The following is a 12,489-nucleotide window of genomic DNA, read 5'->3' on the forward strand; positions in this document are numbered from 1 at the left end:
TTCATATATGTCATAACACTTTTCAAATCTTAAACTAGGAATTCACAATAGAGACAGAGTTCATCGATTCCAGGATGACTGACTGCTAATCTTATAATTAAGTTTTTTACTTGCTCACAATTTTCTTTTTACTTTGGAGATTAGGCAATGATTAAAAGTAGCAGCATATTAAATAACCTTAAAAAAATCCCTAACATATTTTAAATCTGAAAATGAAAAAAATAGAGTTCATCATAATTTTTAAAGAGCTTTATTGATGCAATGTTTGCAAATCCCTGAGGCCCAAGCAAAATCATCTAAATGGTTCATTATTTAGCTTATTGAACTTTGCTGCAGTTAGGTTGACGGATGATGGCACTGCTTCCCAATCACCAAAGCACCGTTTTAAAAGCATTTTTTATTGAATAAAGTGCGTAGAATATTGCACCCTGGAGCTTTATTCAGGGAAATGGTTCAATTGATGTTTTCTGTCTGACCTCAGCTTTGACCTATCACAACATGTGTGGTTAATAAGCAGCGTTATCACTCGGGAGTTTTGTACCAGATTCTGCGTCAGACTCTGCCCTCACAGCCCCTGCGTGCTTGCGGCTCTTGCATCCGCCTCGACTCTAGAAAGAATGCATTCAAGTGGAATGCTCTTGTTTCTGAGTCTGATGCCACAGTTGCAATTCTTCACAACATAAGTGGCCTTCATTTCCATCTTCCTGCAAACAGAGCATCTCTTCCCTCCCTGCAGTCGTGCACAGATCATGAAATTCTGGGCAGTTAACGTTAACCTGAGGTACAGTCACTAGATGCGTGTGGTGACGTGGCCTCATGGAATGTTGGGGATACTTCACGGTGTGGCAGGTGGCGGCAGTGTTTGAGCATCAGTAACTCATCTTGCATTCATCACGTGGAACCCCCGATAGCCCTGTCCCTGTTCCTTATGATAAGTGATCAATAGTTCATTTTCTCTGAGAGAGTAGAAAGTTTCAGTTGCCTGTCACTCTATCTCTACAGGCTCAGCATAGCAAATTACAGCTTAGTAAACAGTAGACGTTCCTTGGAAATCTCTGGACAGGATGAAAACCCAGCCCCGTCAGCTGTCCCGTGTCCAGAGCAGGTAGAGGAAGCCAGGACCCTGCATGTCACGAGCAGTCCTGGCATGTACGAGCTCAGTGGGCAGAACCCTGGCGTTGGAAGGGTGTCAGCTCAAGTGATCAGGACACACGGTGACACAAACCTTGAAGATCTCTGGTGTCTTTTGGTCCAAAAGGATCAATTGGATATGATTTTTATTGACTGCTGACTTCTGAAAACTTGCTGCTTGCTAGCAGCCTGCGTGGCCACACCGTGGCCACTTCCTCCACGTAGGTATAGTTTCTTCAGGTGTGGATATCAGCTCCTCACTTGGTCATTTCTTTGTAAGAATCAACTAAAAGTTATGCCAAGCCACCAGCGGGTTATTTAAATATGGAAGAATATGGCATCTTTGTTGGCATTCTGTTAGGATTTTCCATAGCAGGCCGTCCCACGCGTCGCATGCTCTGGTTTACGCTCACTTTATTGTGCGTGTGCTCATCACAGTGGGACGGATGGTGGCCTGTCAGCACGTGTGGGGCGGGTCCTGTCGGCCATGGAAGCCCTGCCCTCAGGGGCTGCAGAGGGTGCACACACACAGCCTGCCGTGACCGCTGGGGACAGGTTTTCCAGATGACCAGCCTGTGTTTCACGCTCGTAACTCCATTCAGTCATGAACCTGCTGCTGGGACCACAGGCGAAGATGAAGGCCTCGGTGACCAGGTGATCATTTATGAGCCGCCTGGTAAGAAGTACATCCCTGAGTGGAGGTGCCAGGTGTGTGGGTGTAACTGCAAATAAGAGAAAAGTAATTTCTCCCAAGCTTTTCAACGGTAATAGCACAGAAGTTTCTGGATAAGAATATAGGGGAAAATTAATGATAAGACCTTGCCTCGTGTTCTGTTTTCTCTCATGCAGTAGGAGCTTTGGGAATACTTCCTGTTCTGGTTCCTTAGGATGGAGACGTGAGAATGTGTGTGTCAGTTGCCTGTGTCGCGGGTTGGATGTCACTAAGTGGACTGTGGACGACATTCGCCCAGGCTTCCTCTAAATGTATTTCTTATATTCATGTTTTAATTCTCTTTACCTTTGTATTATTGTCAGTAGTCACGTAGTTAGAAATTTCTACAAGCTCAGTCATCATAGAAATAGTCATCTGAAGTGTAGTGAGCCTCTAAGCTCCGAGCTCTCCTCACATTTCAGAGAAATCTCTCTCACGGTCACATCCTGTTACAGTGTCAGGCAGTCACTTCCCACAAGGACAGGGCAGCACCCAAGGAAGATTCGATAAACTGCTCTCCCCATGTTTTATTCGCGTATTGACGAGATGGCCCAACCAGATGACATCAAGCAGGAGACAGGAACTTTCTTATCAGGGCGCCCACACCTGAGTACCACGGAAGTTTCGGGTTCTATAGGCCACGGATACAGGAGGAAGGGCTCTGGGTGGCCCACAGCGTCCCTGTGAGCCACCCCCAGGGAACAGGGGAAGATGCGCCCCCGCGTCTGCCCTGTGGAGGGGCCTCCCCGGGAGAGCAGGCAGCAGCGCCACTGCTCCTGAGAGATTCTGGGCAGAGACCGAGTTTCTGTCCACCCTCGGCAGCTCTGTACGTGTGTCCTGTTGGTGCAGGGAAGAGGACCCGAGAGAAGTCATGGTCACGAGAGGCCAGAGACAGGGCCACCCCTGTGCGGACACGGGACAGCTCCCGCTCGTGCTGCAGCCGTCGGTCAGTCAGCAGACGAGCATCGGTTTCTTCCAGGACACAGGCCGAGCACCCTGCACACCAGACCAGAGGCTGTGCCCTCTGTCAGCTGACACGGGTCCGCTACGTCCAAGTGAAAAATTGAGGAGAGTACAGCAAAACTAAAGGAAATGGAAGGACTGAGAAGGCAACAAATTCAAAAGCTGATCCTCTGAAAGCTAGTAAAATGGAAAAATTATTGGCAAAAATAGCAAGTAATACCAAACAGTGAATGCAGAGTAAGCATGTGAGGAGTGTATACCAAACAGGCTTAAATTTTTATGAGCATATTGAACAGCCCAAATGCTGGTATTTTTGAAAAGCTTATTAAATAACTATGTTCAGGAAAAATATAAATTAGCAAAGTGGAGTCTCAAACACTTAAAACCCGAGTAGACCAGAAACAAAATTCAAAAACTTGTCAAAAACCACTTTGGACCAATTTTATAGGCCAGTCATTTGACGCCAAAAATAAATCCCACACAAAACCTTTCCAGAACAAGGAAAATATTCCAAAGCCTTCTAAGTCATTTCATAAAGCCACTTGCTCTTAAATTCTAAAATCTGATCAAGATAACTCAAGTATACACACAGGAAGAAAGAAGTTTTGAGATGAATCTTAGGAGTGAACATCCGGAATCCTGTGATGCCAACGAGGCTGCAGTATGGACGACTGCGACCCCGTGACCTCCTTCCTAGGAGCACAGAGCGACTGACACGCAGCTCTGGGAGCTGGAGGCCGCCTGATGGCCTCACTTCCATTACTTCCATTAGGGACTTTTAAAAAGGCATTTAAGTTAACACTCAGTACCCGTTCCCGATCAAAGCAGACAAACTAGGACCCTCTCCAGACCCAGCAAGAGTCCATTCAACATAGCTACTCTCTTAACGTGATCCATGACACCTGTGTTAAGTCAGCACTCGCCATCACACCGGATAAACTCTACAGTCCTTCCCAAGTGAGGAATAAAACGGGTGTTTCCTGACACCAGTACCATTTCACACCGTCCGTTCTGGCCGCTCTGCCCAGACGGCACGTCAGGGAACAGTCAGTACAGTTGTTACAAGGAAATAAAATCCCACTTGGACATGATGTGACTGGATGTCCGGGCAAGCATTTAGGAGGCCCCCATAAAAGCACAAATCCATACGCTCCTCTGGATCAACAACAACCTCTTACACCGAAGACCGCGTCCCATCCACAAAGCCACAACAATAAAAAGATTTTGTCATGAACTGAAGTAGGAATATGTGATGCGAATTAAAACAGCTAATTTTAAAGCTACTGCTATTAATGCGTTACCTACACTCTTAATTTTATTTAATTTCTACCTTTAATATCACTAGATTTAAGTTATTCCTAGGAGGCTTCCTGAGTAGACGCTACTGCTCTGTTTTCAGAAACGAGAGAATTGGTATGACTCTGACCAGATTCACGACCACTGTGCTCTGAGACGAGGTGGACAAGCTCCAGCCCGGAACGAGACCCTCTGCTCAGCCTTCGCTAAGCAGCCCGTGTTAGGACAGGGACGAAGGCATCTGTCTTGTGAAAAGTGTTATACTTCTGGTGGGCATTATGTGGAGCATCAATCCTCAAAACGATGGTGATTAAGGACAGTAGTGTGGCACACTGGCCTGGTGTGGGCGCCTGCACGGACGCTGTCATAAGCCACTACCTGAGGCGGGTTTTGCAGGCACGCGTACAGCGTACAGCAAATATTCAAAAGGTGTGAGTCCACACGCGTACAGTAAATAGTCAACAGGTGTGAGTCCACCGGGAGAGCCCCGACTGTGAGGCCCGAGGAGTTGACAGGCGTCAGCAGGAAGAGACAGCTGACGGGTCAGAACGTAATAGTCGCCTTTCACTGGGGAGTCTGGGGCCATTTGCAGTTTATATCGAAGTTTGACAGGGCAAGTGTATGCAGTGTGCACTTCCCTTCCCACCTGAAGCGGGCTGCGGACCGCCCACTCGCCCCCGCCCCTCCCAGCGTGCCCCCCCCCCCCCGTGACAGCCGCGCATCTTTGCGGTGCTCTTACCCGGAGCGTGGTCTTAGCGTCTTGGCAACCTCGCGGAGCCTAGTGACGCTAGGAGAACCAGACGGTGTGAGTTCTCATCCGAGCTGTGCAGTGACTCTGGTTAACACTCGACATGCCTGCGGGAAGCCAGACTAACCTCCAGCCCCGCCGCTCAGCTCAGGGGCAGAGAATGCCCACCCGCCTCCGTGTTCTGCACACACAGCCCCCAGATGGGGCCGGCGGTGCGGGAAGTGGGACGGCTGCCCCTGGGCTCCAGGTCAGGAGTGTGGGGGCTCACCCGGCCGTCGGAGGGCCCGCCCCGCCGTCCCCTGCAGACACTGGCTGTTGCCTGGGACTCCAGCGGAGAGTGGCCACGGGGTGGAAAAACTGAGGGGAAAATTCTGACCTTGACCGGCAATGACCGCCACACGACAGGGACAGTCCCCCGACCGGGGCGTCCGTGCAGGCGGCCTGCGTGCAGGGCGAGCTGGCCCGTGAACGGGCTCTCCTGGATGGCGGAGCCCATGGCGCACTGTTGCTCACAGCAAGGTCGTACTTCTGCACCATTGACTCCCTCTAGCTGGCAACCTAATATGTAACATTTTACTGTCACTAATGATATGATTTTATTAATTTAAATGGAACTTGTGTTTTTAAGGGCAAAATCAGGGAGGAGAAATTGCACACTGCATGCAGCCATTCTGCCTCGCTCAGCAAGTAGACTGTGCCCAGAGGCAGGCTGGGGACCAGGCGTGAGCAGTGGGGCCAGGAGTGGGGAGGAGGTCTCCCCTCAGGCACCTGGTGCTGACGGGCCACCTTCGGTCTCCTCCTCTAGAACGTGACCGGTGTGTCCCATCCTTGGAAATAGGAAATAGTGCCCAGATCACTGGCTGCGTCCTACCCAGAGCCTGGGTAAGAAAGGTGCTCCAAGCCCTCTGGGCCTTTTTCCTAAGAATGTGTTTCTGACCCTGTCTCTGGTATGCAGGATCGTTATTTCCTGCTTTTCTGAAATTGTTCCATTCTGTTCATTACTGTGGACTGACTACCACATGAACTTTGTAAAAGATGAGAAGTTTCTGCCACATGAATTGGCATTGATCTATTTGTGAAAAACAAAAAATGAAACTAATTTTAAGCTGTGTGTGCATCCTTACTACACTAAACCTTACTACCCTGTGTCTGTCTGGCTCCTTTACGAGATTCTAACAATTTTGGGAGATAAAGCCCCTCCCACCCCCCCACCCCCACCCCCACCCCCACCCCCGCCAGCAAAGGGCACAGAGTGGTTTCTGCCAGGGATTTCTGTACGACCAGCCCCGTGGAGCGTGGCCGTGTCGGCCGTGTCAGCCGTGCCCCGAACCAGCCTCGGTGTGTGGTGGTGCCAGAATCTTCCTGTAGTTAGAAGTGTGGGACCGCCTAGGAAACCTCACCTTGAAAGGGATTCCCGGTCTGTGAGGGACGGTGAGGGTAGAACCTTAACTCCCCAGATACCCCTCGGCGCGCACAGCAGCCTGCCAGGTGGCCTGGCCGCCACCGTCATCTGGGCGAGGAATCGGGGTGGGCACCGACCCGAGCAGTCCGGCCTCGGAGCCAGGGCTGCTGGGCTGCACCGTGGGCGATGCGACGTGATTCCACAGTGGACGCTGAGGCCCAGCGGTGATGCTCTGCTCACCGGGCAGAACCGAGTGGGGGCGCTGCTCCGGCCCTGGGTAATTAATGCTGGGCATGTGGTGGGTGAGGACAGTCGTGGGTCAGGGCGAGGCACTCCCCGGCCTGAAGGGTGGGGCGGGGTGCAGCAGGGGCCTGAACCCCTGGCTTGTGTGACGGCCCTTTGCTGAGCGGCGTCTGGGGACCACACCCTAGCTGCTGACTCTTGTCACTAGGGGACTTTTAAAGACAAACTGACTTTTTTTTCCAGAAAATACTGTTGTAAAAAACCCTGTTCATAAATTTGCTTTAAAAGTTATTCTTCTGTTTATGATTTTCACATATTTATGATTTTCACATTTTAATGCTAAATAATCACCCGTCAGTAAGAGTACTTCTGTGTCCGAGGACCGACCGTGTGCCAGGGATCTGGGTCATTTCAGTGGCACAGCGGCTGGTGAGTCTGTCCACCCTCCCCGCCCCCGGCGGAGGGGCTGCTGGCCAAGCTGCGCTCAGAGGTCAGGTACTGCGGTAGATGCACGAACGGTCCTCAGTCACCCGTGCGGCTCTCATTCAGAAAGAGAGCGGGGCCCGTGAGGAACGTGGCCTTGGCGGGCCGGGCGGGAGCCCTCCCCAGTCCCCGTAGCTCACAGCGTGCTCTGCGCCCGGGCCGGTACCCCGTCTGCGGGCAGCTGGGAGACACAACTGGCAACAAAAGTATGAGCGGTGATGGTTCTCCCGCTAGAAGGTGAGGCCCCGGGACCCTGCCACACTGCCTGATGTTTAGCCAGAAACTTGCTCTTCTAGAAGAGTCCGTACTTGACACAGACACAAACACAGGAATGTTCCAGACAGTGTAAGCCTCGCGAATTGCTGGTGCTTGCGAGCTTCCTGACCGCCAGCCCGCTGCTTCCCTCCCTGTTTAGCGCATGTTCTCACGTCTGGTGGTCTCCGGCAGGTGGCCCTGGTGCAGTGGACAGAGAGTGTCGGCCTCACGCTGGTCAGCAGAGACCTGGCCTCCATGCAGCTGAGGACCCCCAGCGGCCAGATCCAGACCTACTCTGTCCTGCAGATGTTCCCGTTCACGTCGGAGAGCAAGCGGATGGGGATCATCGTCCGGGTAGGCATCCACGCCGGCGTCCGCTTGCTGACCCAGGCTCGTGCTCTCTCACGGCCGTGCGCTGGGCTGGTGGCTCAGGGCAGCTCTCTTCCAGCGTTTGTTTGCTGCAGTTTTCTTTCTTTACATAAAATCTAAACTAAGAATTTATACTGAGAAGTGAGTGAGGCTCTAATGGTAATGATTTAAAAGGAAGATTAAGAGGGCCCTGGGTGGCTCAGTCGGTTAAGTGTTTGACTTCAGCTCAGGTCATGATCTCACGGTTCGTGGGTTCGAGCCCCGCGTCGGGCTCTGTGCTGACTGCCAGCTCGGAGCCTGGAGCCTGTCTTTGGATTCTGTGTCTCCCTCACTCTCTGACCCTCCCCTGCTCACACTGTCTCTCTCTCTCAGAAATAAATAAAAGACGTTAAAAGAAATTTTTTTTTAAATGTAGATTAAGTAAAAGGTGTTAGCTATTAATTTTTGAAATCCACTGGAGCTATTCGGTCTTGTTTCGGACAGCAGTAGCGTGCCACCGATCTTTACCAGGGGTGAGTTATGACGGTGAAGTTGCTGATAAGCCTCCTATTAAATGTTACTAGCAAATACCAGAGAGGCATCTTGGAAGTTGGCTAACAGGAAAGCTTATTTGATCAAGCGGCGAGAACATGAGAGAACTCACGTTCACCTCGCCGTCCGCGGCGTGCATCGTTAACCGACGTCGTTTCAGCATCCTCAGCGCAGCCTGTCGAGATCTGCAGTTATGGCCTCAGTTCTCGTGGGCCTGAACACCCAGGAGAGCAGGCTGCCCGCACAGAACATGTTTGAGTAGCTCACGACAAGGGAGCACACTCAGGGAGCACTCCCTTTTCTAGCGCATTCCTAGTCACGCACTGTCGCCTGCAAGGCACAGTGTGTCCTCCGTGCCCGTGTGCTTCCTCCCCCCAGGACGAGTCCACTGCAGAAATCACCTTCTACATGAAAGGGGCCGACGTGGCCATGTCCACCATCGTGCAGTACAACGACTGGCTGGAGGAAGAGGTAAGCAGCTGCTCGTGCACGCCGCCACCGGGGGGTCGAGACACCACGGTTTAAACCAGTCACTGACAGGTTTCCAGACCCCGACCTGGGTTTCCACCGAATTACTGTAAGTGATTCCAGTTCCTCTCAATTTCGTAAGGCAGAACGGACGGGGTTGCTATTTAACCACAATAGTTCACTTTCTATATAAACAACTACTAGGTTTAGTTTTTGTGTGAATGCAGGTAGATATATAAGTAGGTCCTTATGAATAACATTTGTTACTAGTAGTGAAAAAATAACATTACTAATCATTCACTAAAAGTTCTGAAATAACATCGCATATATAGCCAGTTACATTTTCATATGTTTACTTTGTAACCTGAGTTATTTGTAAGATTTTAAATAGAATTTTAATCTCATTCTAATCTGTACATATGACTCACTTTAAAAATAGAAAACACTGGGGTGCCCGGGTGGCTCAGTCCGTTGAGGGTCCAGCTCTTGATCTCCGCTCAGGTCATGATCTCAGGGTTGTGAGTTCTAGCCCCACATCGGGCTCCACTCTGGGCTTGGAGCCTGCTTAAAAAAAAAATTAGAGGAGGGGCGCCTGGGTGGCTTAGTCGGTGAAGCGTCCGACTTTTGCTTAGGTCATGATCTCGCGGTTCGTGGGTTCGAACCCCGCGTCGGGCTCTGTGCTGACTGCCAGCTCAGAGCCTGGAGCCTGTTTCAGTCTGTGACTCCCTCTCTCTCTGACCCTCCCCTGCTCACGCTGTCTCTCTCTCCTAGAAATAAATAAAACATTTAAAATTTAAAAAAAAAAAAATTAGAGGGGCGCCTGGGTGGCTTAGCCGGTTAAGCGTCCGACTTTCCCTCGGGTCATGATCTCGTGTTTCGTGGGTTTGAGCCCCACGTCGGGCTCTGTGCTGACTGCCAGCTCAGAGCCTGGAGCCTGTTTCAGTCTGTGACTCCCTCTCTCTCTCTGACCCTCCCCTGCTCACGCTGTCTCTCTCTCTCCTAGAAATAAATAAAACATAAAAAAAAAAATTAGAAAGTTAAAAAAATAAGATACGAATATAATCAATTCTGTATTTCATCAAATTCTCCCTAAAGAAAACAGGATTTATGTTTCGCCTCCTGAGGTTATGTTACTGTGTATGTTTATGTGTCACGAAAAAGTTGGGTTTCTGAGTAAACAGAACCCTCGTGGCTGTCGGCACGGCCGTCTCTGCCATGTGCGTGGTGGCGTCGGTGCTCCTGGCTCACCCCGGCACTGCCCGCACCCCGCACCCCGCCCGCCGCGGCATTGGCAATATGAATCAATAGCTCCTTCAGGCACTTGGATTTAATCAGGCCCATGAATAAATTAAATTCCCTGAAGACCTAGTAAAATGCCATAAAAATTACTTTTGGTCATAATGATGTGCAATTAATTATAAAATACTTGTTTAATTTATTTAGCTTTATGAGGTCAAATCAATAAATGTCTTGCAACAGACAGATAATGTGAGATTGTTTTTCACAAAGATAACTTTATTAAAAATCCTTTGTGTGTTTGTTGCTCAGTGTTGCATTTTCTTCCTTTAGAGAAATCTTTCGCTCCTCCACCCACGTCTTTGCGGTAAAGCTATAACAGTCTGAGAGCCTTTACTTTATTTAAAACATAAGCAAAAAAACCCGGCAGGTTCTGGGAGCCGGAGCGTGCCGTGGGCTCTTCCGTCTCAGGCCAGCTCCCCACACTGGATTCTTGGCCACAGACTTGCATTCTACGATTATTAAACAAAACAGAAACAAGCCTCCAACAGCTTTTACTCACCACATAACAGAAAGAGCCAGTTTTGTCAGGCCTGCCACGTAAGATTATGTGGTGTGCACGGACTCAGAATAACCTGGACACCGAAAGTGCTCAGGCACTGGGCCTCCTCCCTCCACGGGCAGACGTGGAGCGAGGGTCAGAACTGGGGACTGGGGAAGGCGTGAATCGGGGTGTGGTGAGTAGTGCCCTGCTGTCCCCAGAAGACGTGTGAGCCTGGGCGCGGGGGCGGTGCCCACAGTCTGCTTCTCCGTGAGCATCAGACCTAGTCAGCAGCTGGATTAGAAAGGCTCTCAGGAAGTCCCACTAGTTCATACTCTGCGTGTGCAGACTCGGCCGTCTCCGCAGCAGTCATGGCAGGGGAGCTTTGGTAGACGTGAGTGCCCACCCAGAGCGAGCGAGCGAGCGAGAGCGCGCGGTTATCTGGAAGCACCAGCCCGTGCCCTGAAGGGACGGTGGAAGATGAGGCCTGTGCGCGTGGCCGAGCATGCGTGTGAGTCGTGTCTGGACTGCTGATCGGTGAGTGTGTGCACTTGTCCCTGGTGATGCGGGATTTCCACGCACAGAAAGTCGGACACTCAGTCCTGGTGTCCTCAGTGGCCGTAACTCCGCCCGTTTGTGTGGCCTGCGTGGCTCTGTGGCCGTGTGCGGCGCAGGGCGTCCGGGGCGGGGCTGCTGGAGAGCTCTGTGCCGCCCCGCCGTGGATGCCCGGGCTTGGGAGGACCTGCTTTTCTTCTCGTGAACGAAAAAGCAGCTCCGCAGCTCGTCTGGGGGCGTTTGCGGAGATGCAGGACTCCGGTGCCCGGTGCGGTGCAGGGGCACAGCGCGCCGCGGACCTGACTCTGGTCGTCGTCTGGCTGAAACGCGAGGTGCTGCGGACGCTTGGGAGGACCTGCTTCTGACGCCGGGTGCCTGTCCCGGACGGCAGCCAGCGTGCTGCGCCCCCAGCGCCGCCTCCGCCGCGCCCCTGCCCCTCACGCCTCCGCCACAGGGCTGTCAGAGCGGGCCGTGAAACGCTCCAGAGCGAGGGAGCACCGTGGCCCTTTACGTGTCAACCCCGGTGCCCGAAACAGGCTAAACGTGCCACTGGTTAGAGCTTTAAACATGCTCGGGATTCAAAGTAATTCCTCGAAGTTCGAAAGGTGAGAGAGCGCAAGGAAGAGGTGTAGGGCTCTCAAGCAGCAGGTCTCTCAGGAGCCGCCCGCCGCCTGAGGGAGCCTTGGCTGGTGGTAGTGTTCCTGATGTGTAGACGCTGTGGCTGCAGGGGACGGTACAGCGTAGCCCTCATGCTGTTGAAGTTTCGTTTTCATAACAGCACATTACTCTGGGCTGCGGCTTGAAGTTCAGGGCCGGGGCGTGCCTCTGGCCCACCTGGTCTTCAGACTTCCTGTGTCCGTGCCCACCGGCCAAGGAGCCAGGGCCCCGCTTGGCTCCCGGCTCCACGTCTTCTCCCCAGCACCCTTCCTCCCCCGCTCTCCCCTGCCCTCCACGCGCGGGCCGTCTCGGACGTGGGCGCCAGGGACACCATCTGCTTTTGCTCAGCTTGGAGTCTGAGGACAGTGAGGGGCGGCGGCCCCTGCCAAGCTGCCTCGCGCCTGCCGGCCTGGAGCGTGGCCGTGGCCAGACCCCGGGCGTGGCCCGTCGGGGCCGGCCGCTGTGCGCCCTCTGCAGGTGCGGCCCGGCTCCAGCAGGGGATCGGCGTCCGTGGCCTGCGCGGCTGACAGTGACAGGAGAGGCCCCTCACCCGCACGCAGGCGGGCACGCCCCTCCCCGTCCTCACCCACGACTGCCCGGCTTCCCCTGAGGGTGAGGCGCCCTGTCGCTCTGGCGCCGTCTGAGCGGGAGCGGAGGGGGCGCCTCTCCCCACACGGGCTGAACGTGTTTCCCTCGCCTCCCGGAAGCTGGGGCCTGTGGCGGCTCCTCAGGCCCTTTCCTGCCGGATGGCACTAGTCCCGGGACGAAGTCCCGGGCCCTCGGTCTCCTGCCGTGAGACCCCCCTCCCTCCTCCCCTCCTCCCCCCTGCACTGCCACGTGAGATCCCCTCCTCCTCCCCCTGCACTGCCACGTGAGATCCCTACTCCTCCCCCCTGCAC

General features: G+C 52.9%; 1 protein-coding gene across 7 annotated transcripts in view; it reads left to right on the plus strand.

Moving 5' to 3' along the window:
* ATP9B (ATPase phospholipid transporting 9B (putative)) overlaps positions 1-12,489 on the plus strand; it is a 226,465-nt gene that overhangs the window by 188,082 nt on the left and 25,894 nt on the right. For all 7 annotated transcript variants that reach the window (XR_005530783.1, XR_005530782.1, XM_039245815.1 and 4 more), the window contains 2 exons: positions 7,426-7,587; positions 8,512-8,604. Coding sequence is in view for 5 of the 7 variants with exons in the window: in XM_039245815.1 (XP_039101746.1) it covers positions 7,426-7,587; positions 8,512-8,604 (255 nt within the window). In the remaining 2 variants the exon portion in view is untranslated. The remainder of the gene's footprint in view (positions 1-7,425; positions 7,588-8,511; positions 8,605-12,489) is intronic.

Source organism: Hyaena hyaena, unplaced genomic scaffold (genome assembly GCF_003009895.1).
Source record: "Hyaena hyaena isolate Hyena2069 unplaced genomic scaffold, ASM300989v1 scaffold_267, whole genome shotgun sequence".
Taxonomy (NCBI): Eukaryota; Metazoa; Chordata; class Mammalia; order Carnivora; family Hyaenidae; genus Hyaena; species Hyaena hyaena.